Genomic DNA, 22,419 nt, shown 5'->3' with positions numbered 1-22,419 from the left:
CATAAGTGCGGGTTAACTGCCAATCACCTGAATTTTGATTACACAACTGTGAGGGCGCTGCTATAGCCATAACTTCTGGCATGGATTGTAAATTCCTTCATTCAACACCATCATAACTTTGAACCATTATGAACAAATAGCCTGTATTTTTAACCAATTCAACCACATGGTGTAATATTAGAAGTTAAGTGAATTTCTTAGCACCTTCATTAGAAATATGAAATTTATTTACTTAATAATTCAAGAGCAAAACAGTACAGAAACTACATGTACATTGTGAAATTTGTAGCTTAAAAAGCCTGCATAGGCAGAAATACTTTCTAGACATAGAATTTAGTTTGTAGAATCTTCTAGCAAGCTAATGAACTCATTAATATTTTGAAGATTAAAAACAAATCTTTCAACTTCATTACTACTGTGAATCTTATTTTTATTTATCTAGTAGTTGTAGACCTTTCTTATTATAGAACACACATAAAAAATGAAAGTATAATGCTTTTATTGTACACCACCAAGAGTCCTTTTCTAAGGTGATCAGTTCAAAAATGTGAAAGACAGACAGACAGACAGACAGACAGACAGATAGATAGATAGATAGATAGATAGATAGATAGATAGATAGATAGATAGATAATCATATGTAAAAATTAAAAATTACCATAATTAATAGCTAGTGGAAATCCTGAATGTAAGCACCGTTGAAGAGACATGTATCTATTTTTCTAGTTTGGGGTCAAGGAGGACCATAAAGTACAAACTTGTTTCTTAGAGGCAAAAAATACAGACCATCTCCCTAATTCTGAAACTTGAGAGCTATTTGTATATAACAGTTCTGTCAGATTCAGATTCAGTATATTGATCTATATCTAGCCCACCACTGCATTCACATAACCTCTCTTAAGACAAATAAAATGAAGAGATAGAACTGATCCCACTGGAGAAGCCACTGAGAACTGTGATTTTATGGGATAACAATCCAAACCACAATTACCAGTGGCTTCTCCAATGGGATCCAGTTGTGCAGATGTAAAATTATTAAATGAGTTGCTCCTGGGATAGAAGGTTTCCCTAAACTATCCAAGATCATGGTATTAAAATATACTAGAATATCTCTTTTCAATGGCACAGTTGTGAGTTTTTTTTTCGGAAAATAAAAATTTAAATAGTTTTGTGAAACCTCTGTTAGGTTTAATGTATCTGTTTTATACTACATTTTCTCTTCTTCCAAGAACCATGCCACTTTCATAACAACACAGTATTATTGGCTTTACCCCTTGAGATTTTTTGAGGAATCTCATATTTAAAAAATATGGCTTCTCTACAAGATTGCTTACCTCTAGTCTGAGTAATTGGCTTCCTAAAAGTATATGTAACTTATTGGCCACCATCCTTCCTGCTAGATCTTATGAGTTATGATAGGTAAGCATCAAAGAATAAGCCTGATCTCTATGGGCATCTGTCCAAATGCTTAAACCATAACTATGAACTAGATCCCATAAATCCTCAACTACATGATACTTCAGTAGGGCTTGTAACCACTCAATTTGATGTGTACATGAGTAACTTTACATTCAAAGTGCATTGTGGGTATTGTAAGTAGCCAGCTTCCAGATTGGCTTGAGCAACTCATTTACAACCTGCAAAAGTTCTGCTCGGCACGTCTCTCTGAAGAATTGTTCCCAGCAATTAAATTCAGAGTAGCCTACATGCAAACCTACTGTTGCCCTTTGCTTCTTGACCCAGCCAATTGTGAAAAAGTAATTAGTAATGTATTTGTGTGTGTGTGTGTGTGTGTGTGTGTGTGTGTGTGTGTGTCCATGCATCCATGCACGTTGCACCCACATTCACACTATTTGTGGATATTGATAAAGAAATCTTGAGCTTATGAAAGCCTATGCAATGATATTTATATTGTTTTTAAAATACCACAAACTGTTTTATTGTTCTTTGATAAAACAGTTAGAAAATAATTACCATGGTAATTTTTGAAAGGAAGAGGAAAAGGAAGAGGCAGCAATTCTAATGCCAAATGGATATTAAATCTTGTTTGTAATATATTACAGACTACAGTCATTGATTATGTGAAGCCATCGGACCTTAAGAAAGATATGAATGAGACCTTCAAGGAGAAGTTTCCTCACATCAAATTGACACTCAGTAAAATAAGAAGGTATTAATCCCAGGCAACTACCCTTTGATATATTTATTATAGGGAGGTAAAACATTAACAGTAGATTTTCTGCAAAATGACCTTTAAGGACACTAAACAATCAGCTGCTTCCTGATCAGATGTTCAGTAAATAAGATAGCACATGTACCTAAGTATATATTATTGACTTGCAGTGTTTTAATAATTAAATATAAATGCTGAAAGGAAAGACTTAAGGGAGGTGAGAACTTTTGTAAAGGCAGTAGACAAAACAGAAAAATTTCCTATTGGATAGTTTAAGGACAGACAAGAAATTGAGATTCATTAACAGGATCAGTTGATGGAACAATTTATCATAATTGCATTTTATTAATGACTGCTAAGGGATTGGCAAATATTTAATTTTCTTCTTTGTTCATTTTTGTAAATTTAAATTCATTCTAACCTTGTTCTACTGAATTCACAAGTTTTGGTTTTTTGTAAAAATCCATGTTTTCCTGTGCATATTTATCCTGAATATTTTTGTGAGCAATTTAATATATTTTACAGCATTTTCTGTGCTGTACAGTCTTAAATTTGAAAACGTGAGGATGTAAATAATCTTTTCAGTTGACATGTGTAGCCAAGATATTTGGCAGATGGTCTTCAATTGTTTATAGCATTATACAAATACTTCCTACTTTGCATATGTGTGTAAATACATGTACTGTACATATACATCTATATCTATCTATAAACTTCCACAAGTGCACATGCGCCCCCACATTGTGTAAACAAGCCCTAACATAGGAAAACTTATAGAAAAAATATTTTTCCTTCTATACACATGTAAAAAAATAGATTATCATGGCTATTTACAGGAGCGTATGACCTTTGCCTGGTTTCAAAAAGCATTTGCTTAATCTTAGTTGAGATCTCAAGCAGGAGCCTGTTTCTTAAGGCCTGCTTGGCAGGATAGAAGAGGTAAGAGTGGAAGACAGGGAATTGCAAATGTTCAAAATGAGCATTGCATGAAATATATAATGTAGCGAGCCAGTTTGTTCTAATAGTTAAGGTAACAGGCTGGACCACCATGAGTTCAAGTCCTGCTTTAGGCATGAAAGTTGGCTGGGTGACTGTGAGCCAGTCCATCTCTCTCAGCCCCACCCACCTCAAAGAGTTGTTGGGAAAATAGGAGAAGGAGGGAGTATTAGGTACGTTTACTCCCTTGAGTGATTTATAAAATAATAAAGCCGGGATATAAATAAATAAAATCCATTTCTTGCTTATTTTTCATTTTTTGTTGACCTACAACTTATTTTTCATTAAAAAAACATTCCCTACTTCTAACATCCTCCCTCTGCTGTGCTGCCTCATCATCCTGTTAGTAGTATTCCTCAGAGGGATGAGTGAAGAATGTTGGGAGAGTGTGCCGATTTTCCTAGCAGGGTCACCCAAGATGTTCAGATCATCTCAGCTGCCCAATTAAAGCAATTAGATACCAACATTGGGCAGCATTGATATAGGAAATTGCCAGAGATAGATGATCACTTTAGTTACAATGGCAAGGTACTGCACAGTTGACGGCAGTCATAAATCATGTCTGTGTTTTTATCAAGAAAATCACATGGATAGAAAAAAATAAAGTCAATCAATACTAACACAGATTGAAAAAGAAGCATTCATGGAGTACAGTTAGGCAAATACTAATAAGTGTACAGATGTAATTCTTTAGACAAAAGGAAAAGTGCCAGTAAAGCTAGTAACACAGGAAGAGGTGGATGAGTTCATGGGTTGGATAGATCTCAAAATGGTTACCATTTTTGATTAGCACTAATCAAGTTTTAACTGCTGGTTTCAAATTTTGATTACTTGGTTACAAAAAAGAACAGCCATCCTCCATTTAGATGATAAAAACAGCTTTGGGAAATCAACTATGTATAGTTGAGAAACTACCCGGACAAGCAAATTGGTGATATCCAAGTTCCAGTTAACCAGCTGGAATAGTTTCAGTATATTGCATATGCTTATTTACCTCTTTTTTTGTAGTCCATTGATTAAGATCTCTTTTTTTTTTTAATTTGATTTATATGCCGCCCTTCTCCAGAGACTCAGGGCGTCTTACAATGCGCTAAGCAATAGCCTTCATTCTTTTGTATATTTTATACAAAGTCAGCTTATTGCCCCCACAAACTGGGTCCTCATTTCACCTACCTTAGAAAGGATGGAAGGCTGAGTCAACCTTGAGCCTTGGAGAGATTCGAACCAGCAGAAATTGCAGGCAGCTGTGTTAATAACAGGGTGCATTAAACCACTGTACTATCAAGGCTCCTAGCCTCTTATTGTTTTTATATAAATTTAATGTCCTTTGTATGATATATTGATATATTGTGTACTTGCAGTCCAAAAACATGAGTAAGAGAAAAGAAGAGAGTTGTAACTTATATTTGCAAATTATTATTTGCAATTGTCCAGAAGTTTAGGAAACTCTTTATAGTTTTGCCGTTGCACAGGGGAAAGTATAACAAGAGCACTTCCCTGCCTTGGCCTTCACATATTTTTCATAGCATGCTAACCTAAAGGCTAGGTGTGGCTTTCAGCCCAGAGAGAGCAGTGTAACCCTATTCTGGAAGGTAGAGTAGGAACAGCAAAAATAAGAAAGAGCTGTTAGATTAGAATTTCTGCTTGCCAAGAAGCCTTTTAAGCAGTTCAGTCCCTTGCTATGTTGGTTTCTTTACCTAGAATCTTGCCTTGTTCAGCACTTTGAAGATACTAGGCATATTATTGTGTAAGTAACTAGGTATGGTTTCAAACATGGACATTTCAGTGTTCAGAAATACAGAAGGCATAAACAATTACATGTACTGAGAATAATGTGCAACATAATACTACAAATATTTCAGCTATGTATATTTAGGCAAGATTTCTAAATTACAGACATTGTTATTATTTTCAGTTTTCTTTGGCAACATAACTTACTTCCCTTCCTCTTTCAGCTTGAAGCGAGAAATGCGCAAACTAGCTCAAGAAGAGTGTGGTTTTGAGGAGCCTACTGTGGCTATGGCCTTTGTCTATTTTGAAAAGCTTGCTCTCAAAGGAAAACTCAACAAGCAAAACAGAAAGCTCTGTGCTGGAGCATGCGTCTTACTAGCTGCCAAAATTGGCAGTGACATCAAAAAGCATGAAGTCAGGCATCTTATAGATGTAAGTATCTCTGGCCACTAATTTTTGCCATAAAAAAGTATTGGGAAGGGTTGTGTCTTCTTCTGTGGTCATTACATCAAGTATTACATTTGTTTGAAAAATAATTTAAATGATTAGGAAATTCTATTTTGATAATACTAATAATTTATTAAATTTTTATGCTGTTCAACTCCCAGCAACTCTGGGTGGTTTACAAAATGTTAAAAATACTTAAACATAGGGAGATGTGCAAAACCAAAATGAACACATAATAGAAGAGCAGGAATAACAGAGCATACAACAAGGAAAAGAAAGAAAGGGTCACCAAATATCCTCACTAAAAGCCTGGGCAAACAGCCATGTCTTCAGGACCCTTTAAAATACCAGTTGGATGGGGGGCTGTTCAGATCTTGGGAGAAAGTTAATTCCAGAGGGTAGGTGCTGCTATGGAGAATATGCACTTCTAGGGTCCTGGAGGTAGCATTGTTGAATTAATGAATCTGGAGTGCACCAATGCTGACTGATCAAACCGGTTGGGCAGATTCTATTTGAATGTATAAATAAAATTAGGGGAAGTTATTTTAAGTACTTTCCTACAATTAGTATCCTAAAATACTAAGCTGCAACTGTTGGCTATGTTACAGAAACTGGAAGAAAAACTCCGCTTGAATAGGCGAGAGTTGATTGCCTTTGAGTTCCCGGTGTTAGTGGCCTTGGAATTTGCTCTTCATCTACCTGAACACGAAGTGATGCCACATTACAGACGCTTGATCCAGAATTCCTAGCACAGGCTACCCTTCCAAGAAGGGGGAGGGGTTTAAAAACTATTGTCTATTTTGCTCAGAAAAGCAACAAGTTACTACTGAAAATGCAAAAAAGAAAAAAAAAAAAAAGGATGCAGAAGCCCCAGTGCCCTTTCTTCTCTTTTCAATGCAGTTTTTCAACCAGATATTAGGAATAAAACGGTGAATTCCTTAAGACTTCTCAGGCTAGATGAACTGTTTAACTACTCAGTGCAAATGTTGAATGAGTTCACATATGAGTGGCAGTGGGTGGAACATTCATACAATACTTTGTGGACCAAAAGAGAACTTTACTGGGTTGCCCAAATAATTCATGAAAGAACGAGGAGGATTAGCACCTTTCTTTTACACTTTTTGAAAAATCCTGTTGACCCACTTGGAACTGGATGCATATACTGCTAGAGCTGATATCCACCTAACGAATGGAGCCAAAACCAATGATGGGTTGTGATTATATTGTCACTCTGTCAACAATGTGCCAATCTATTTTTGTAACGGTTAATGAAAGTGCACTTTTACTGGTGGGTGGGTAGACTGTTCAGTTGTGTACAAAATATTGGACAGATTTGGAACCCAGTGGCAGCCTTGAATCATTGCAGTGATATTGTTTACTAAAGACCAGAGGACAACTTTTTTCTGTTTGCTTTACGAAAACTACTGGAAGAGAGACACATGGCTACATTGGAATAAGCTCAGATAGTATTTTGTAATTCCTGATTATTTGATTACCCCAACACCAACTTTTTTTTCAAGTTCATAGTACTGAAAAAAAGCTACATGTTCAAGAAACAAATAACTGGTTTTATGTTTTCACCTTTGTATGTGATGCCATTCAGATGTTCAAAACAAAGATGCTATTATATGAAGATCTTGTTTTAGGCAACATGCTATTTCTAATCACTGCACTTTTCCCTCTGTGTAAATGGTTAGATTTGCACTTGGTAGTATTGTTATTTTGTACTCTATGTTAGAGTGCATTCCAAGTTACATTGATGATGCTCTATGTTTAAGCAGTGTTTTATAAAACCAAGTTGTACTGCTGAGGGCATATTCGGCAGCAGCCTTGGGCCTTCATAGTAGATGCATACCTAATGTAAGAAATTTTTATTGTTGAACAATTGTTGTTTTCATTAGAAATGACTGTATAAAATCAAATTTAAATTAGGGGCCATTAAAATTGCCACTTTTTCATACTGCTCTGGAATCTTAAAAACTTTATAAAGCGCATGTTCATAAAATACAACGTGTAAACTGAAAACGAAAAAGCAGACTTGTCCTAGACAAACTGCTGCAATTTCCATGTATTCTGATTTTTAAATAAATGTATGTATGCATAGATTCTCACACCCACACACAAATTTGCAAGATGACAGACAGCTGGATGTGCTTCATAACATGCTATAGAACAAGCATCAGGTAATTAAATTACTATTTTTATATATAGTTTATGCTCATGTCCCACTTTTTCCAGTGCTGATTCACTTGGTACAGACTATGACTGGCACAATAATTAAAATAAAATCAAGTGTTTATTGTTTGTCATGGAATGCAGATTAATTGAACAACTGTTTTATTCTCGTTCCTCTTTATCAGTCATTAGGATTAGGATTAACAGAAGTAGAAATGAAAATACTACAACAACAAAAATCTTTTGTCTTAATTTCAGACATTGAAAAAATGGAACCTAAGGCTTTAGGCTTAACAATAGTAGACTTTTAATTTATTTGCTTTGATTAATGGGACATGACTACAGTTATATGAGATCCACTACTACATAGAGTAGGTTCTGAGCAATGCAGAGTAGAGCAAATCATATTTGATTCAGAAATTACACTTCAGTTGATGGAACCTACATTTTTCATAGCCATGTCATTGATGATTATAGTATTGCTTATGATTAATTACAATTCTAGCATCTTTTTTACAGAAATATTTTTACTAAAACAGGTCGCATATACCTTTGCATATTTTTCTTAAGAATTTTGTATTTGTCTTGGTAAATTTCATTCTCTCATTTTCATTCCGCCAACCTGTTGTTTTGCATTTTGCTTCTGCCTTCAAGGTTATTACATATCTCACCCAAAGTTGTGCCACCTACTTATTTGATAAGTGTTTTTTCCATCTCAATCCCAGTCCTTGTGCAAATATTCAAGAGTACTAGAACTTTCAGTGCAACAAGGAATATTTATAGTAATTTAATTAAAGATTATAATTACAACAGTAAAAATTAATTCAAAATTAAAATAGAATAGAACTTTATCACCTTCTATTAAAATACAACAAATGATTTCTTCTTCCAATAGCTCATCTCCTCTCTATAAACAAATCCATGAAACATTGTCATTTCAGTTCTGATGTCAGCAAGGGTTCAATAAGGGTTAACAAAAATAACAATATATTTTAACTTGATCAAATAAACCAACTTTATATTCCTTACTTTTACGTCTAACAATTTTGATCTTTTAGTGCCTTCAATGTCAAAGGACTTTCTTTTCACTTTTTTTTTGTCCCCCTTCTCACAAAATCCTTCAAAATTTAATTTTTTTTGGTTGAAAATCCAATATAGGAAAATTATCCAGACCATTCTCTTGATTTATTTGTATATCCCTTTTAATTATTAATAATCAGCTGGCTTATTTTTGTATACTCAGTGTAACATTTTTTTTCTTATCAATCTCAATTGTCAGATAGAACTTCTTCCTCTATCTGTAGAGGCACTTTCTATTAAAATTAACATATGAGTTTATTGTTCAAAAATATCCTTTAATATCCAATGTTAAAATATTTTGCTTTGTTCTGTAAATTGAGTTTAAATGTTCTTCTCCCTTAATTATAAACTTTAGTTCCCTCTAATTTCCAATTTTAAAAAGTTTATCTTAGTATGGCTTTTAAATTCAAAATGAAACTATTTTCCCATGGAAAGGATTCTTTGTAGTTAACTCCAAAATTATCTTTCTCTGGATCTTTATTTCATTTATTTTATTTCATTTGCACCTTTGTAAATCAAACTTCTAATCATGCTTTTTCTATTTAACAATTTCTTTCAAGTTTTTACTTTTGAAAAACAAACTGGAATCTTTGAGAGAAAAATAACAATAAAAACTAGAATAATGTGGCTGCATAAGTGTTCATACCTTCTTGTAAGTAAGGATATGGCTGTGTTCAGAATTAACCAATCACATTCAAACTGATATTTCACACCTGCCATCAATTAAAGTGACTGATCAAGCCCATATAAAGTTCAGCTGTGCAAGTAGGATTTTACTGACATTTACTCAGTTGCCTTGTACAGCAAAAGCCATGGTCTGTAAAGAGATTGCTAGAAGCTATCAGCCAGGAGAAGGATACAATTTTTTCCCCAAGGCATTCAATATAACATGGAACACAGTGAAGAGAGTTATCAAATGTGGAGAAAAGAGCACAACAGTGACATTACCAAGAATTGGATGTTCCTCCAGAATCAATGAAAAAAACAAAACTAGTCCAAGAAGCAGCCAAGAGGCCAACAGTAATATTAAAGGAACTGCAGGAATTTCTGGCAAGTATGGATTGTGTACTACATGTGACAACAATCTCCTGTATTCTTTCTTATGTCTGGGCAGTGGGGCTAGGGTAGCAAGATGGAAACCTTTTCTTATAAAGAAAAACATCCAATCTCAGCTACAGTTTGCAAAAAGCTGCATGCAAAAAGTTTGTGGGAAACTGTGGTATGGTCTGATGAGATCAAGGTTGAACTCTATGACCATAATTCCAAAAAGAATTTTTGGTGCAAAAACAACACTGCACATCACCAAAAGTACACTATACCCATAGTGAAACATGGTGGCAGCATTATGCTTTGGGGCTGCTTTTCTTCATAATTTATGAACAGTTCCAAATATTAGTCTATTTTGGCATAAAACTTTCAGGCCTCTGCTAGAATGCTTAAGATGAAGAGGACTTTAATCTTTCAATAGGGCAATGACCCAAAGTATAATTCCAAATCAACAAAAGAATGGTTTCACTAGAAGATGGGGTTTGGACTGGCCCAGCCAGAGCCTGGACATGAATCCAATTGAAAATCTGAGGGCTGACTTGAAGAGTGCCTATGCACTGGAGAAGCTCTGGCAATCTGACAGATTTGGAGCACTTTTGCAATGAAGACTGGACAAAGATTCCCAAGACAAAATTGAATAGTGTCATAAAATCAAAAGGTGCTTCAACAGAGTATATTTATGCAACCATCTTTATGTAACCATGTTATTGTAAATGTTTATTATTTTTCCTCCTAAAAGATTTCAGTTTGTTTTTCTATTTAGTTGTACAATGTATATGTTATATTAAAGGTAGAAAGAACTCTGAAGTGATTTATCTTGATCTGATACAATTATGTTTAAAAAATAATGGGTTTATAAACTTTCTATATCCAGTGTATTCTCAGACATTTCTTAAGAAATAGCAGATCATCAGTTCCACAGCTGGGTCTTTCAGAATTATAATTTCAGCCATGTGACTAAGAGCAGTATGTTCCTTGTAGTTGTTGCAAAACACTTAAGTATCTACATCTCATAATATTATGAGAAAATCAAAAGATCACAATTTTCAAAATCCAAATCTTTTTTTTTTATTATGAGACACCATCTGTTCTTTTTAGTATGAAAGATAATCCTTGCCAAGAAAAATCTTTTATAATTAATTAGGGCAGTCCTTATCTTGATTAATGATGCAGAAGTCCAAGACAAAGTTGTTCTGTCATTGGATTAGGAAACTCCATTCAGCTACCTAAAATAGTCACCTCTTTTCATTAAAAGGCACTCAGAACTGTCCAGTTACATTTTGGATGTTTTCTAATGTTCACCTATCAGAAAAGATGCTGATGTGTGCTATATAATATTAATAATTAGGACTGCTAGTTAATTATTTTTTTTTAAAAAAGTCATTAAATAGTCTTTTCATAAATATTTACATCAATTGATCATATAATTTAAACCAAAGTCTCAATATAAGAGTTTATTTGAGAAAGTGAAGAAAGTAGAGGAGGTTATGTACAATTTCATAAAGCTATCATTCAAAAACAATTGGTTTTACGAAGATGGGGTATTTAGAAAATACATTAATTTTGACAGTCCAGAATATGCAATATAACAAATTCATTGGCAAGAATAAATTATCTTAATAAAACTTCTTTTCTTAATGATTTCCACTACATTCTCAATAAAAAATAAGCATGCTGAATCAGTTTTTACTTTTGAACTAAATATCGGGTTGTATCTCATAATAATGAAAATGTCTATAATGATACATTAAGTTACAAATAATTTAGACCATAACATAATGCAAAGAACATATTCTTTGCCTGCACACATTTCCAGATGTTGCAACAGTAGTTTAATTAGAAACTTCCATTGGTAGACACTTTACTCTAGATCAGCATGGATTATACTGGAATGGTACAGAACCTTTAAGGCTTTTTAGTATTCTGAGAGAAGGCAAAGTCCAAAAGTGGATGGGAATATACACAGTATGGTTGAGACAACATTGAATTTAATTTAAAGTTAATTAAATTTGGCATAAATAAAATTGAATAATGTTATTACTTATTCTGTAATCTACAAGGGATCCTTGTTTTGCCCCTTTTTATGACTTTTCTTGCCACATTTGTTGAGTGAATCACTGCAGTTAAGTGAATCTGGCTTTCCCATTTACTTTGCTTATCATAAGATTGCAAAAAGTGATCACATGACTCCAGGTCACTGCAGCTTTCATAAATATGAGTCAGTTGCCAAACACCTGAAGTTTGATCAGGTGACCATGGGGCTGGTATAATGTACGTGTGAAAAACGTTCATAATTCATTTTTTTGAGTGCTGTTGTAACTGAATGGTCACTAAAGGAACTGTTGTAAGTGGAAGACTACTTGTATCTAAATGCCCCTTAACAAGAAAAAATGTTTAGGAATAAGAGAGATACAAATATTTGCTATGGAAAGAGCCTGCATTCAAATGAAGCAATGCTGCAGATTGAATTCTGAAACTATGCAGTATCACTATATTTCCTTGTAAGTATGCAGAGCCAGAATTAATTACAACATACAGGTAAGTGTTATAATCCTTATGTATAAATGTTTAGGTAGTAATAATTAAACATTTGAGTGAAAAAACAGACTAGTGCTTAAATGTAAGATTCACTTTATTTTTCATTCAGTGGAACTAGTGTTGCAGATGTGCTGACTATCATCCTAATTTTTACTCTTATTTTCCAGAGTCCTTGGCACACATCAGATTCTGGGATGGGGTGGGTTTTTTGTTTTTCTTTTTGATTCTCAGATTGTTTCATTTTATAGAGAAAGTAGAACTGAATGTGATGCTTTCACTTTAGTGGAGATTGAACCATATCCTTCCTGCTTACAGTCAATTCTATCAGAGTCAACATTTGAATATTCACAGTGATTTTTATCTCTACCATGCCATAAAGAACAAAGGACTCGTATTGGAGAAGACATTCCAATGAGTTATTATTTCTTTTCAAGGTATATTGGAAATCTATTTGCTTTTGCAAAGAGGCTCAAAAATGCCAACCCACAATATACTTACAACACTGTATCCACGGGAACAAAATTAACTTAGCCAATATGCTTACATTTTGCCCATGCTGAGGCAAACTGGCAACAGATGGCTGTGTTCATATATAACATACAAAAGCATAATGTGAGTTGGAGTATTGTCTGAACCCAATTAATGTAACACGTTAACAGTTTAACTGGATTTGTTGTTGTTAGTTGCGAAGTCGTGTCCGACCCATCGCAGCCCCACATGAACAGTGTTCTTCCAGGCCTTCCTGTCCTCTACCATCCTCTGGAGTCCATTTAAGCTCATGCCTGCTGCTTCAGTGTATGTGAATCAATGATAGAAGGTGTTGTAGGGAAATAAGCACAAATGATTTTGTGTACCTGACTTGACTGGACAATGAGGGGTAAGTCTTCAAGTGTGCTTATCCTATCAGAGTGAGTGATGATCACTTATTTATGAGAGGTCATTTATAGTCTGGATTTTTTTTGCATCCAAAGTTTTCCTCACAGCAAGTTTGTAAAGGCAGGGGAAATTCTGGGAGTTGAAGTCTGCACATCTTAAAAGCTGCCAAGTGTAAAAAAACAATGTACTGGCTGCATTCTACACTGGTTCAATAAAACAAAACTTAGTACTATTGCATGTGAGGGTCGGATCATATGAGAGGTCATTGTATCTGTATCACTGCGCATCCCCCCCCCCCGGAAAAGTATGGTACTGATGCTTGCCAATGGACCCATTCCTCCCACAAACTTTTACTGCAGACATCTTACCATGCAGTGTCAGGAGGAGGATAAGGAAACAGGAAGTATAGTATGTTACCTACAATAGATAATGTGCACTCCAAGCTGATGAGGAAACAAGTACTGTTTATCTGCAAAATATCCAAGATCAGAGTAACTCTAATGCAGGGCTTCATGAAGGGGTATTGGGTCATCTATTCCATTCTGTGATAAAATAAGCAATCATAATCGAATACAATGCTACAATTAAAAGATTGGCCCTGAGAAAAAAAGTAGGGAATGTTTGGATAGTACCAGAGAAGTCCTAGTTTAGTGATGATCCTTCATTTTAGCATAATAAAAAAGAACCAAAACCCATTCTTATATATTGCTATTAATAGAAAGTATGGCTTAAAAACAGGAACAGGTAGAATTAATCCTACTCTATTCTATAGCTGATGTCTCCATTTTATTATGAGTAGGACTTTTTTTTAGAAAGCCATCATGGGACTGTACTTGTAACCTGCTGTTTGCTTACATGTCTTCATAATCCCTTATTCTTAAACAAAAATTGAGCAGTCCCATTGAAGAATCATCTTCCTCACTTGCCAGTGTTCATGTGCCAGTCCTTTCAATGTAAAGAAGAAAGACTTCAGCAAATCCAGCCAGCAAAAGACTGTTAAGAAAGGATAGCAGAAACTTTGTTAGCAAACATTTGCTATATCAAACACCAGAAGCACACAATCAAGACGGCATAACCCAAAGCCAATAAAGTTAATTCTGAAGTTTTTTTCAGCTTGTTCAATAAGGGAAGCAAGAATGGATTGGGTTTGCTGAAAATATGATCCCACCCAGATTCCATCTATAAGACTCATCCCCCAATCCTTGTGGTTATGTCCGAGGAAAGATACCAACAATTGGGAAGGATATAGAGTTCCTTCTAAAACTTTCTTCGTCCTAATCTGCCCTTTCTTCCCAGTTAAATCCTGGAAGGCAGAGCCATTTATTAATTCAGGGCATTTTGAAATATTAGTTTGGATCAAAGTATAGGGAGCGTTCAATATTTTCCTCTAGGGAAGCTCTGAGAATAACAGGGAGTGCATGCAGTTCACTGTCAGACTCTTCAAGCATGCAAGGAAATTTCCGCCTTCCAAATGCTGTTGAATTGCAAATCGCAGTAAATCTTGGCATTAGTTATGCGGGCTAGTGAAGCTGGAAGGTATAGATCTGGACCACTAGAGCGCCCCAATTCATTGGCTTAATATTTACTCTTAATTGCACAGACGTCTACGACTATTATGTAATACTTAGCCCAAAATGTCTCTTCCATTTATTTTAAAACTCACAGTTGTATAATACTCTTAATTTAAAGGTGGATAGCCCTATGATTAATATATTTAAGACAGAACATTGTTTTCAGTGGCTTGAACCAACACACCCTGTACATGAGCAAAACCAACTTCTTCTCCATAGTGCTGTCAATAAGTCACAAATTCCGTCCTTTGTATTGCTCGCAGTACCAGGAATTTTCTTGAGGGGAGGCAATTTGCTCTCAAGAGAATGGAATTGTGCAGATTACCGGTAATCAAAATATGACTAAATATGTAGTTTATCTTTTCATATTTGTATGGGATAACCGTTAAAGTGCTGAAGGAAGATCGGGTGAACCTGAATTCAAATCCATTAACATGAGGATACCAATCATTTTCTCTCAGCCCACTCTACCTCACAGAGTTGTTTTGAGGAAATACAGTATGAGGGGAGGGGAAGGAATGCTACATACATCACCTTGAACTTCCGGTGAAATCTAGCAAATGCATAAGATACAATTAAGGACATCTTATCCTGCCCTTCTTTCCAAGGAATACTAAAGCTGCAGATCCTTCTTTTAGGTTTATAATAATCTTGTGATATGTGTAGGCTGAGAGGAAGGAAAGAAAATCAACTAGTAAGCTTTGCTGCCCTGCAGGTAGGGCGCAATGACTCACCAATCTAAGCTTCTCCTGTGTTATCTTTTACTTCTATTTTATTTTTAAAGAGCATTTATAAATTATTTATTCACTAAATGGTTTTGGAAGGAAACCACCACAGCAGCTTGGGTGGGTCATTTGAATATCCTATTGTGTTTCTGTAACACTGCCTATCATCCATGGGTGTCTATCACACCTGCTCCAAAGATACTTTTCCAATTCGGGCTTCTCATATTCTGGTTCTGTATATGGCATTTCCTGTCCTGTATTAATGTGACCAACAGCATAAGCTGAACAAAGGATACCAGAGGTTCAAGAGATTCATCTTTTGTTTCTAGAAAAGTCAGCCCATGCATCATTCATCTTGAGCAAGAGCAACAGATGGCTTCAAGGCTATTCTCCCATTCCTCCCCCTCAAAATCAGCAAAATGCTGCCTCTGCTCTGTGTCTCTCCCAACGGTGCTATGTTACAGCCTTATATTTTAGTTCCCTGACTTGCTTTACAAAAAGAAAGACCCCAAAGCTGCTTTTGCAGCTATATCAATAAAGCAAATCTTTGTACAATGTATAAGCAGAAAGTCCTTTTTATATGGCAAACTAGCAAAGCTTCTGGATTTGGAGAGTATTATATACTCTCTTAGACTCTTAATTTCATTTATTTTGCAAATCATACAGACACCTTTGTTCCTGAAATATGATTTGTAAGATTGGTATTATATAAACAATACCATTCTTACACCGTAGCATACTAAAATCGTTATTCATTATAAGCCAAGGATGTGGCTGTTTGGAAAAACATACTCTTGGATGTTGGGAGGGGCAATGGTGAGATCAAAGCCCATTAGAAACATCTTGTACTGGCCCACTTGGGAATAAGTCTTACTAAAGCTCAGCAAGGCATATTTTTTAATAAACATCATAAGCTTGTGGAGAAGAAAGCTTTCAGCTTCTATTGACTGAGGTAGAAATTAATGACCCTTCACAGGTTCATGAGCCATCTGAACATAAAGTGATTCCTTCTGCGTCAACCAATCGAGTCTAACAGAATAATTTATTTTGCCCTTTATTATCTCTAGAAAAGAGTTCCATAGAGTCGTCATGGTGACTAATCAAAGCTTTTTCTCCATGGATTTAACCAATTTTCTGTTTAAGGTAGTACCTGTCATCTCATTGTGCAGAACTGTATTCCAAAAAGTAATTTTCTGTTGGTGAGGAAGTTCCTTTGCCTTGCCTTTGCTGTCATAACTACTAACAGTTATGGTTTATATCAAGAAAATTCTCTTTTTCCTTTTTCAATCTTTGTTTGTTTTGGTGTCTTCAAGTCAGTCTTGACTCCTGGAAACTACTTACAGTTTTGCTGGAAAGAGTTCGGGAGTGGTTTGTGTTGCTTCTTTCCTAGGGCTGAGAGTGAGTCACTGGCCCAAGGTCACCTAGCTGGCTTTGTGCCTAAGGCAGGTCTAAAGCTCATGGTCTCCTAATTTCTAGTCTAGTATGTTAACCATTAAACCAAACTGGCTTTCTTTTTCCATATCAGATATAATTTATGTGCTTTGATTGCTAAAAAGCCCTATTAAAATTAATGGGAATTATTCCCATGTAAGCAGGAGTACCCATGTATACTGGTTCATCAGTTCAGAGAAGACAAACAACACCACTTTAAACCTACAGCCATTCATTGGAGGTCCATTGTGACTCTTATCCTCTGAAGTGTCAGGATAGCTGGGGCAGCAGCAGGAGAAAAGGACAAGAAGTAAAGAGAGAAGACTAGGGAGGAATAGCTTGTCCATCTCTGGCCTATGAGATCAGTGGGTTTTCTTCGCTAAACAGCACAGCTTCCCTATTCCCTTCGGCAACCTAGTGGAGGTGTACCGCTGATACTTTTGGTACTTTTCATGAACCTTATTTGAAAGCAGGTCCTGTCATAATGTACAGCATCAGTTCAATACTTCTTTCTTTAGTTTTATAAAATGTACTTTCTCTGCAGCTTAACTGTGTGGTTTGGCAAAAATGATTCAAGTTGTAAAAAACTAAGGAAGATGGCTTAGAAATTCAAGGACATTTTAAATAACCACAACCTTCTGTGTAAAGTACATACCAGCAGGCAGTTGGTGCATTCACTGTAATTTCAAAGAAGAATGGAGATAGACCAGCTGTGATAACCTAGAAAGACAATAAAACGGAAAGCTGGTTGTTGCAATAATCTCCTTTTAATGAACCCCAAGAACTTACAAAGAGCTAGGGCAGAGGAGTACTGAGGATGTGGTCAAAAAAGTCAAGATGGCCACAATGGTACAATTGAAGATTAAATGTGGTAGATACCCTGTAGAAAAATTTGGAGGTTCCCTCAGAAGTTGTCTTTGACCTTAAGATAACCTGAGTCATCTTTTTGAGAAGAGAAAAAATCTGCCAACAGAAATCTTGTACTGAATGGTCCAATGAACTATAGTGTTGTTATTACAGGTAGTCTTCATTTGGAGAAGTATCTGAGTCATTAAGCAAAGTAGTCTCTAAATGAAACTGCAAATATGCTTACAATTTGACTTCAGTTTTCCTTTGCTTTACAGACCTGCATAGATTGTAATTGTGAGGATTGGTAAACTTATTTTTTCATTAGTGTTATAACTGACTGGTCCCTAAATAAGGTAATGGCTAAACTAGGGCTGCCTGTATTATGATTTTGAGGAATGTACCATTTCAAAAGATGAGCCTCAAGTTTAAGAAATGTATTCTAATAATCCAGCCAACCACAGGAACCAAGAAACTACTCTTCCAGATAACCAAGCAGCAATCCCTACCCTCCACCCCCAAGCTTGGTGATCTTTGACTGCTATGATCCCATGCTGTCAGTCCTGACAGAAAATTGAATTGCTACACTTCCGTCTTGGCTGTAGTGTATCTGGTACTGCAGCAAAGCTAGCACAGTATTTCTTTTACAACATGTGAAATGCTGAGCCAGTGGGAACTTTAGTTTCAACCCATCTCCCAGTTCCTGCAGTTGAGGCAATAGTTAACCTTCTTTCCTTCCCCCAACTTCAGTTTAGGATTTATCACAGGACCTTCCATTTCAAGGTAAGGAAGAAGAGAAAGCAAGCAGCAGTGGCAAGGCCTTTTCTAACCAGCTGTCTGTCTGTCAAAGGAAGGACAGAAATACCTGACAATTTCACTGTTGTCCCTGGAAAGTAATTGCTGTTGTAGTCCTGCACTCCTGCTGCTGCTGCAACAACAACAAAAAAAACCCAGCATGGCTTAAGCCAGTGTTTCTCTCCCTCAGCAACTTCATGCTAAGGTGGGGGATTCTGGGAATCGAAGCCCGGCATCTTAAAGTCAATGAAGATGAGAAACACTGATTTCAACCGTTGTAAAAAGTGCCAAATTGCAAAAGTTGACAGGATATCTTTTCACCTTCACAATACCAGGAGCTTTGAGTAAGAAAGGTGCTTTTGAAACTGGCTGAGTTCTCCTCATGGCAACTACTTGGATTTCCTTTTACAAAGGCCAAATGTGCATAACCAGTACTGAAAATGTGTGTGCACGTGTTATAAATTTATTTAGTTTCCCTTTTGTGGAAGGATTTTTAAAAAACAGTCTCCAGGGCAGTGATGGAATGCCATTTTTTAAATTGTCTGCTTGTAAAGCATCTTGATTCCTGTCCCTTAGGAATGTAATTATATTTTTCAGAGTCTCTGGAATTTGGAATACAAGGGCGAAGGGAAGAAGACTGTCATGGCTCTGCAGCCACAACGTATTGGAGATACACAAAAAAGAGGCGGGAGGGCATATTAAAATAGCCAAAAAACTCAGGTCAGAAAATAGAACTAAATGGCCAGAATCTTGAATACTTTACAGAGCAACACTGCATTGTTTGAATGTAGTTTATTTCAAGCAGAGGGAGTAAGGGCTACCCACCCATTAGCCATTTTAAGATCCCTCTTATTGAATAGCTTCCATCACAGCTAATCACTACATATAAAAACTGTAAGAATGGGTTTTTCCCCCCCACTGTCCCATTTTCCTTTTTCCATCATTTCTTGGAATCATTGAAAATAGAGACACTTGTGTTTTTAAACATTGATTTATACACTCAATTTAAATCTAATATACTTTAAAATAATGAATCAACCAAAATTTGAATTCAAATTCGCTTTAAAAAAAAAATCTCCAGGGATCATAAAATAAATTATAATGGAGTGTATGTATTATTATTTTTTAAAATGGATTTTGGTATCTGCTTCCTCATGCCTTTCTTCACATTCAGATTAATTTATAAGCATGAATTTCTGCAATTTTTGTATAAAGGAAAAAAAAAAACCAACTGCCAGAAGTTCAAAGTATAACAACTAAATCAGTCCTGGACATCATAGGCTTTAGCATTCTGATATGATCTGATTTTTGTATCAATAAACTATAATACATTTTCTCAATAATTAACTTTTGACCTAGTCCCCAAAGTCAGATTGCAAGCACTCTACATTAACTGAACCACCACCAAGTACAGTATCTACCCTATTGAAATAATTTTCTCATACAGGCTTACATCCATATTCCCAGCAAAGTTCATGCAAAACTTTTTCTTGCAAATGAAGGTAAATAAATATATGTGTCCCAGGATAATGTCCTAGGATCCAATCTGAGTCGGTCACTGGGACCAAAGGTTTATTCTTCCAAGCTTTGGGGCTTGTGCTCATCATCCAATGTTCCCAAAAGCTTAGAAGAATAAGCCTTTGGTCCCAGTGACCAACTCAAATTGGGTCCTGAAAAACTTTTTCTCTATACCTTTAAGTCAATTACAGAGAATCTAATTTCTATTTTCTCTAGTCTTAATGAAAGGACAACATCTGTTTGATTTATGAGGAATTTATTTCCAAATGTATTCCAAGTAAGAAAATGTAATGATTCAAATTATCCTTCATGTTTATAAGGAACATTATCCTTATGAAAAATGTTATAATATTTTCTCCAATTTATTGCATATCATGTCTGTGTATCAATTGCCTTACTCCCCAAGCATATGACAACTAACCTTGAAGACGCTATTTTCTCAGAAAAATTGTTTTTTCTGACAGGTTTTATAATGTTTTTTGTGAGCAATCATGGCTCCAATTACCTGCCAAATCCAAAGTGTTTCAAGTCTGTAATACAGCACTATCAATTTCACTACAGAAAACTCCTAAGGGAAGATTCAGAGGTGTAGGCTACAAGTAGAAAAAAACATATAAAATCAAGTTTTCTATTGGCCATGTAAAATTGACTACAACAGGCTAAATTGGACTGGCAGATAAAATTTAGATTAAAGTTAAGATTAAATTTAATGCTTAAAATTTATTAAAATTAATAAATTGTGAAATTAAAGTAAGGCACTTTGCCAAGGTAGAAACTAGAGGGGAAAAAGAAATTCTGAATTCTCTTTTCTCCAATTTACAGGTAGCATGAAAGGATTGGTTTCATTTTTAAAAAACTGTATCAAAGCAAGAATTATGTGTGCACATTGTATATGTGTGCATACCTTGTACACAGAAAATAGGCTAAGATATGCAGTTGCAACAAGCCTCTGACAAGCCTTTTGATAACAAATACCACATCTGTGCCGTAGTTAGGTGTGAATGAGGAAAGAGTCCACATTAAGTCACCAATACTAACACTCAAAGCTTTTAATAAATAAAACACTGACAGATAAATTGATATTATTTAGCAATATTGAAATTACTTGGGAAGATAGTGGCACTTGGAGCAGCACAAGAAAATTGTATTTGCTTAGTTTCATTTCTGTTATTTTTATTTATTTTATATTTGTATAGCCACCCAACTCACATGAAAGTGACTTAGGGCAGGTTACAGCACTTGATTTAAAAAAAAAAAAACATTTACATTATGCCTCTATTGTGCATTAAAGATATTTATGCTTATTTTCCATTTCTATTTTAAATTCCAGACTGTTATTGAGATATTAAAAAGCAAAAAAAAAAAAATGCTCCTAAGGACCAATTAAAAAAAACAAAACAAAATGAACAGCTTTGCTGATCCTGTTCCATTTGTCCCCAAAGCTAATTTTTTTAATTCTGTCACTTTTGCAGTATGTCTGCTGTTTCTCAGATGATGTAATGGAAAAGCAAAAGAAGAAAAGGAAAGAATAGGGGTTGTGTTACGCTTCATTTTTCCACAAAAAGATTGGCAATGCTACTAGCTCTGTGTTTGAGAACTCTGATTCATCCATTTCTTGCCTAATTGTTCTTAAGGTCTTCCACTGCAAATCAACAGCTGGTCTAAATTTCTCCTGAGCCTGGGGCAGGCTTAAGATCTTGAGCTCTTCCTTCCCAGAACTGGGACCCTTCATAGGTTAAACGCCTGTAACATGGAACTGACTCACGTTTTCAAGGTGTTACCAGACCTGTTTGTCATTTAGATATTACAGGCAGCTGTACCAACCAAGGTGGGTAAATACAGCTGGGATAAATTAATTTCAACTTTTTTAGCAGCCCAAGTTTCTGGTTCATGTATGCTAAGTCAGCTTGCTCAGCATAGTTGTTTTGTTTAATTTTATTTTGTGTTTCTTCCCTCAGCCAGCTATTTTTTTAACCAATCTGACTACTCCTGGCAGAGTCCTGGCAGCATTAAGAATTTCTCCAAGGACTCAAAGGAAACCTAACACGGACAGATATGACTGTGTTTTCCTTGCTCTGGCCCATTTTTATCCCATTATCTTCCCTGTCCCATAGCTTCTACTCACCCTACCAATACCTATTTCTTCCAACTAGTATTGTACCAAGAAACAGGTACAAATTATCAGATAAGATTTGGGACCAAGGACAAACCTGAAAACCAAGCTATCCTGAAAGAAACTCAAGGCCCAGGCCCAGATCTGGACTGCGCGGTGCTTAGATCTGGCCCGCCAGGCCGCTCTGGAAACTGAAGGACTGGCCCGTGGTGCCTCTGCCAACAAAAATGGAGCTTGAGAGGCTGTGGGTGGCCCCTCCGAGCTCCATTTTCACTGGCATAGGATTGCAGGTGGCTGTTGCAGCTGAAAATGGAGCTCGGGAGCCTGTTTTTGCTGGTGGAACACTTGGCCACCACA

At 35.8% G+C, this 22,419-nt stretch overlaps 2 protein-coding genes across 2 annotated transcripts in view; one reads left to right on the top strand and one right to left on the bottom strand.

Moving 5' to 3' along the window:
• The window catches only part of CABLES1 (Cdk5 and Abl enzyme substrate 1), a 49,754-nt gene extending 42,145 nt beyond the window's left edge, over nt 1-7,609 (top strand). The window contains exons 8-10 of the mRNA XM_070942344.1: nt 2,064-2,170; nt 5,125-5,332; nt 5,956-7,609. Of these exons, the coding sequence (XP_070798445.1) occupies nt 2,064-2,170; nt 5,125-5,332; nt 5,956-6,096 (456 nt within the window). The 3' untranslated portion in view covers nt 6,097-7,609. The remainder of the gene's footprint in view (nt 1-2,063; nt 2,171-5,124; nt 5,333-5,955) is intronic.
• Nucleotides 7,610-13,972: 6,363 nt separating this feature from the next.
• Nucleotides 13,973-22,419, bottom strand: part of TMEM241 (transmembrane protein 241) — a 34,402-nt gene continuing 25,955 nt past the window's right edge. Inside the window, exons 14-15 of the mRNA XM_070942343.1 lie at nt 17,446-17,510; nt 13,973-14,056 (exon numbers count right to left, since the gene is read on the bottom strand). Coding sequence (XP_070798444.1) covers nt 13,996-14,056; nt 17,446-17,510 — 126 coding nt within the window. The 3' untranslated portion in view covers nt 13,973-13,995. The remainder of the gene's footprint in view (nt 14,057-17,445; nt 17,511-22,419) is intronic.

Source organism: Pituophis catenifer, unplaced genomic scaffold (genome assembly GCF_029215685.1).
Source record: "Pituophis catenifer annectens isolate HBS135680 unplaced genomic scaffold, rPitCat1.0.hap2 SCAF_3, whole genome shotgun sequence".
Lineage (NCBI taxonomy): Eukaryota > Metazoa > Chordata > Lepidosauria > Squamata > Colubridae > Pituophis > Pituophis catenifer.
This window is presented reverse-complemented; position numbering and strand designations above follow the sequence as displayed.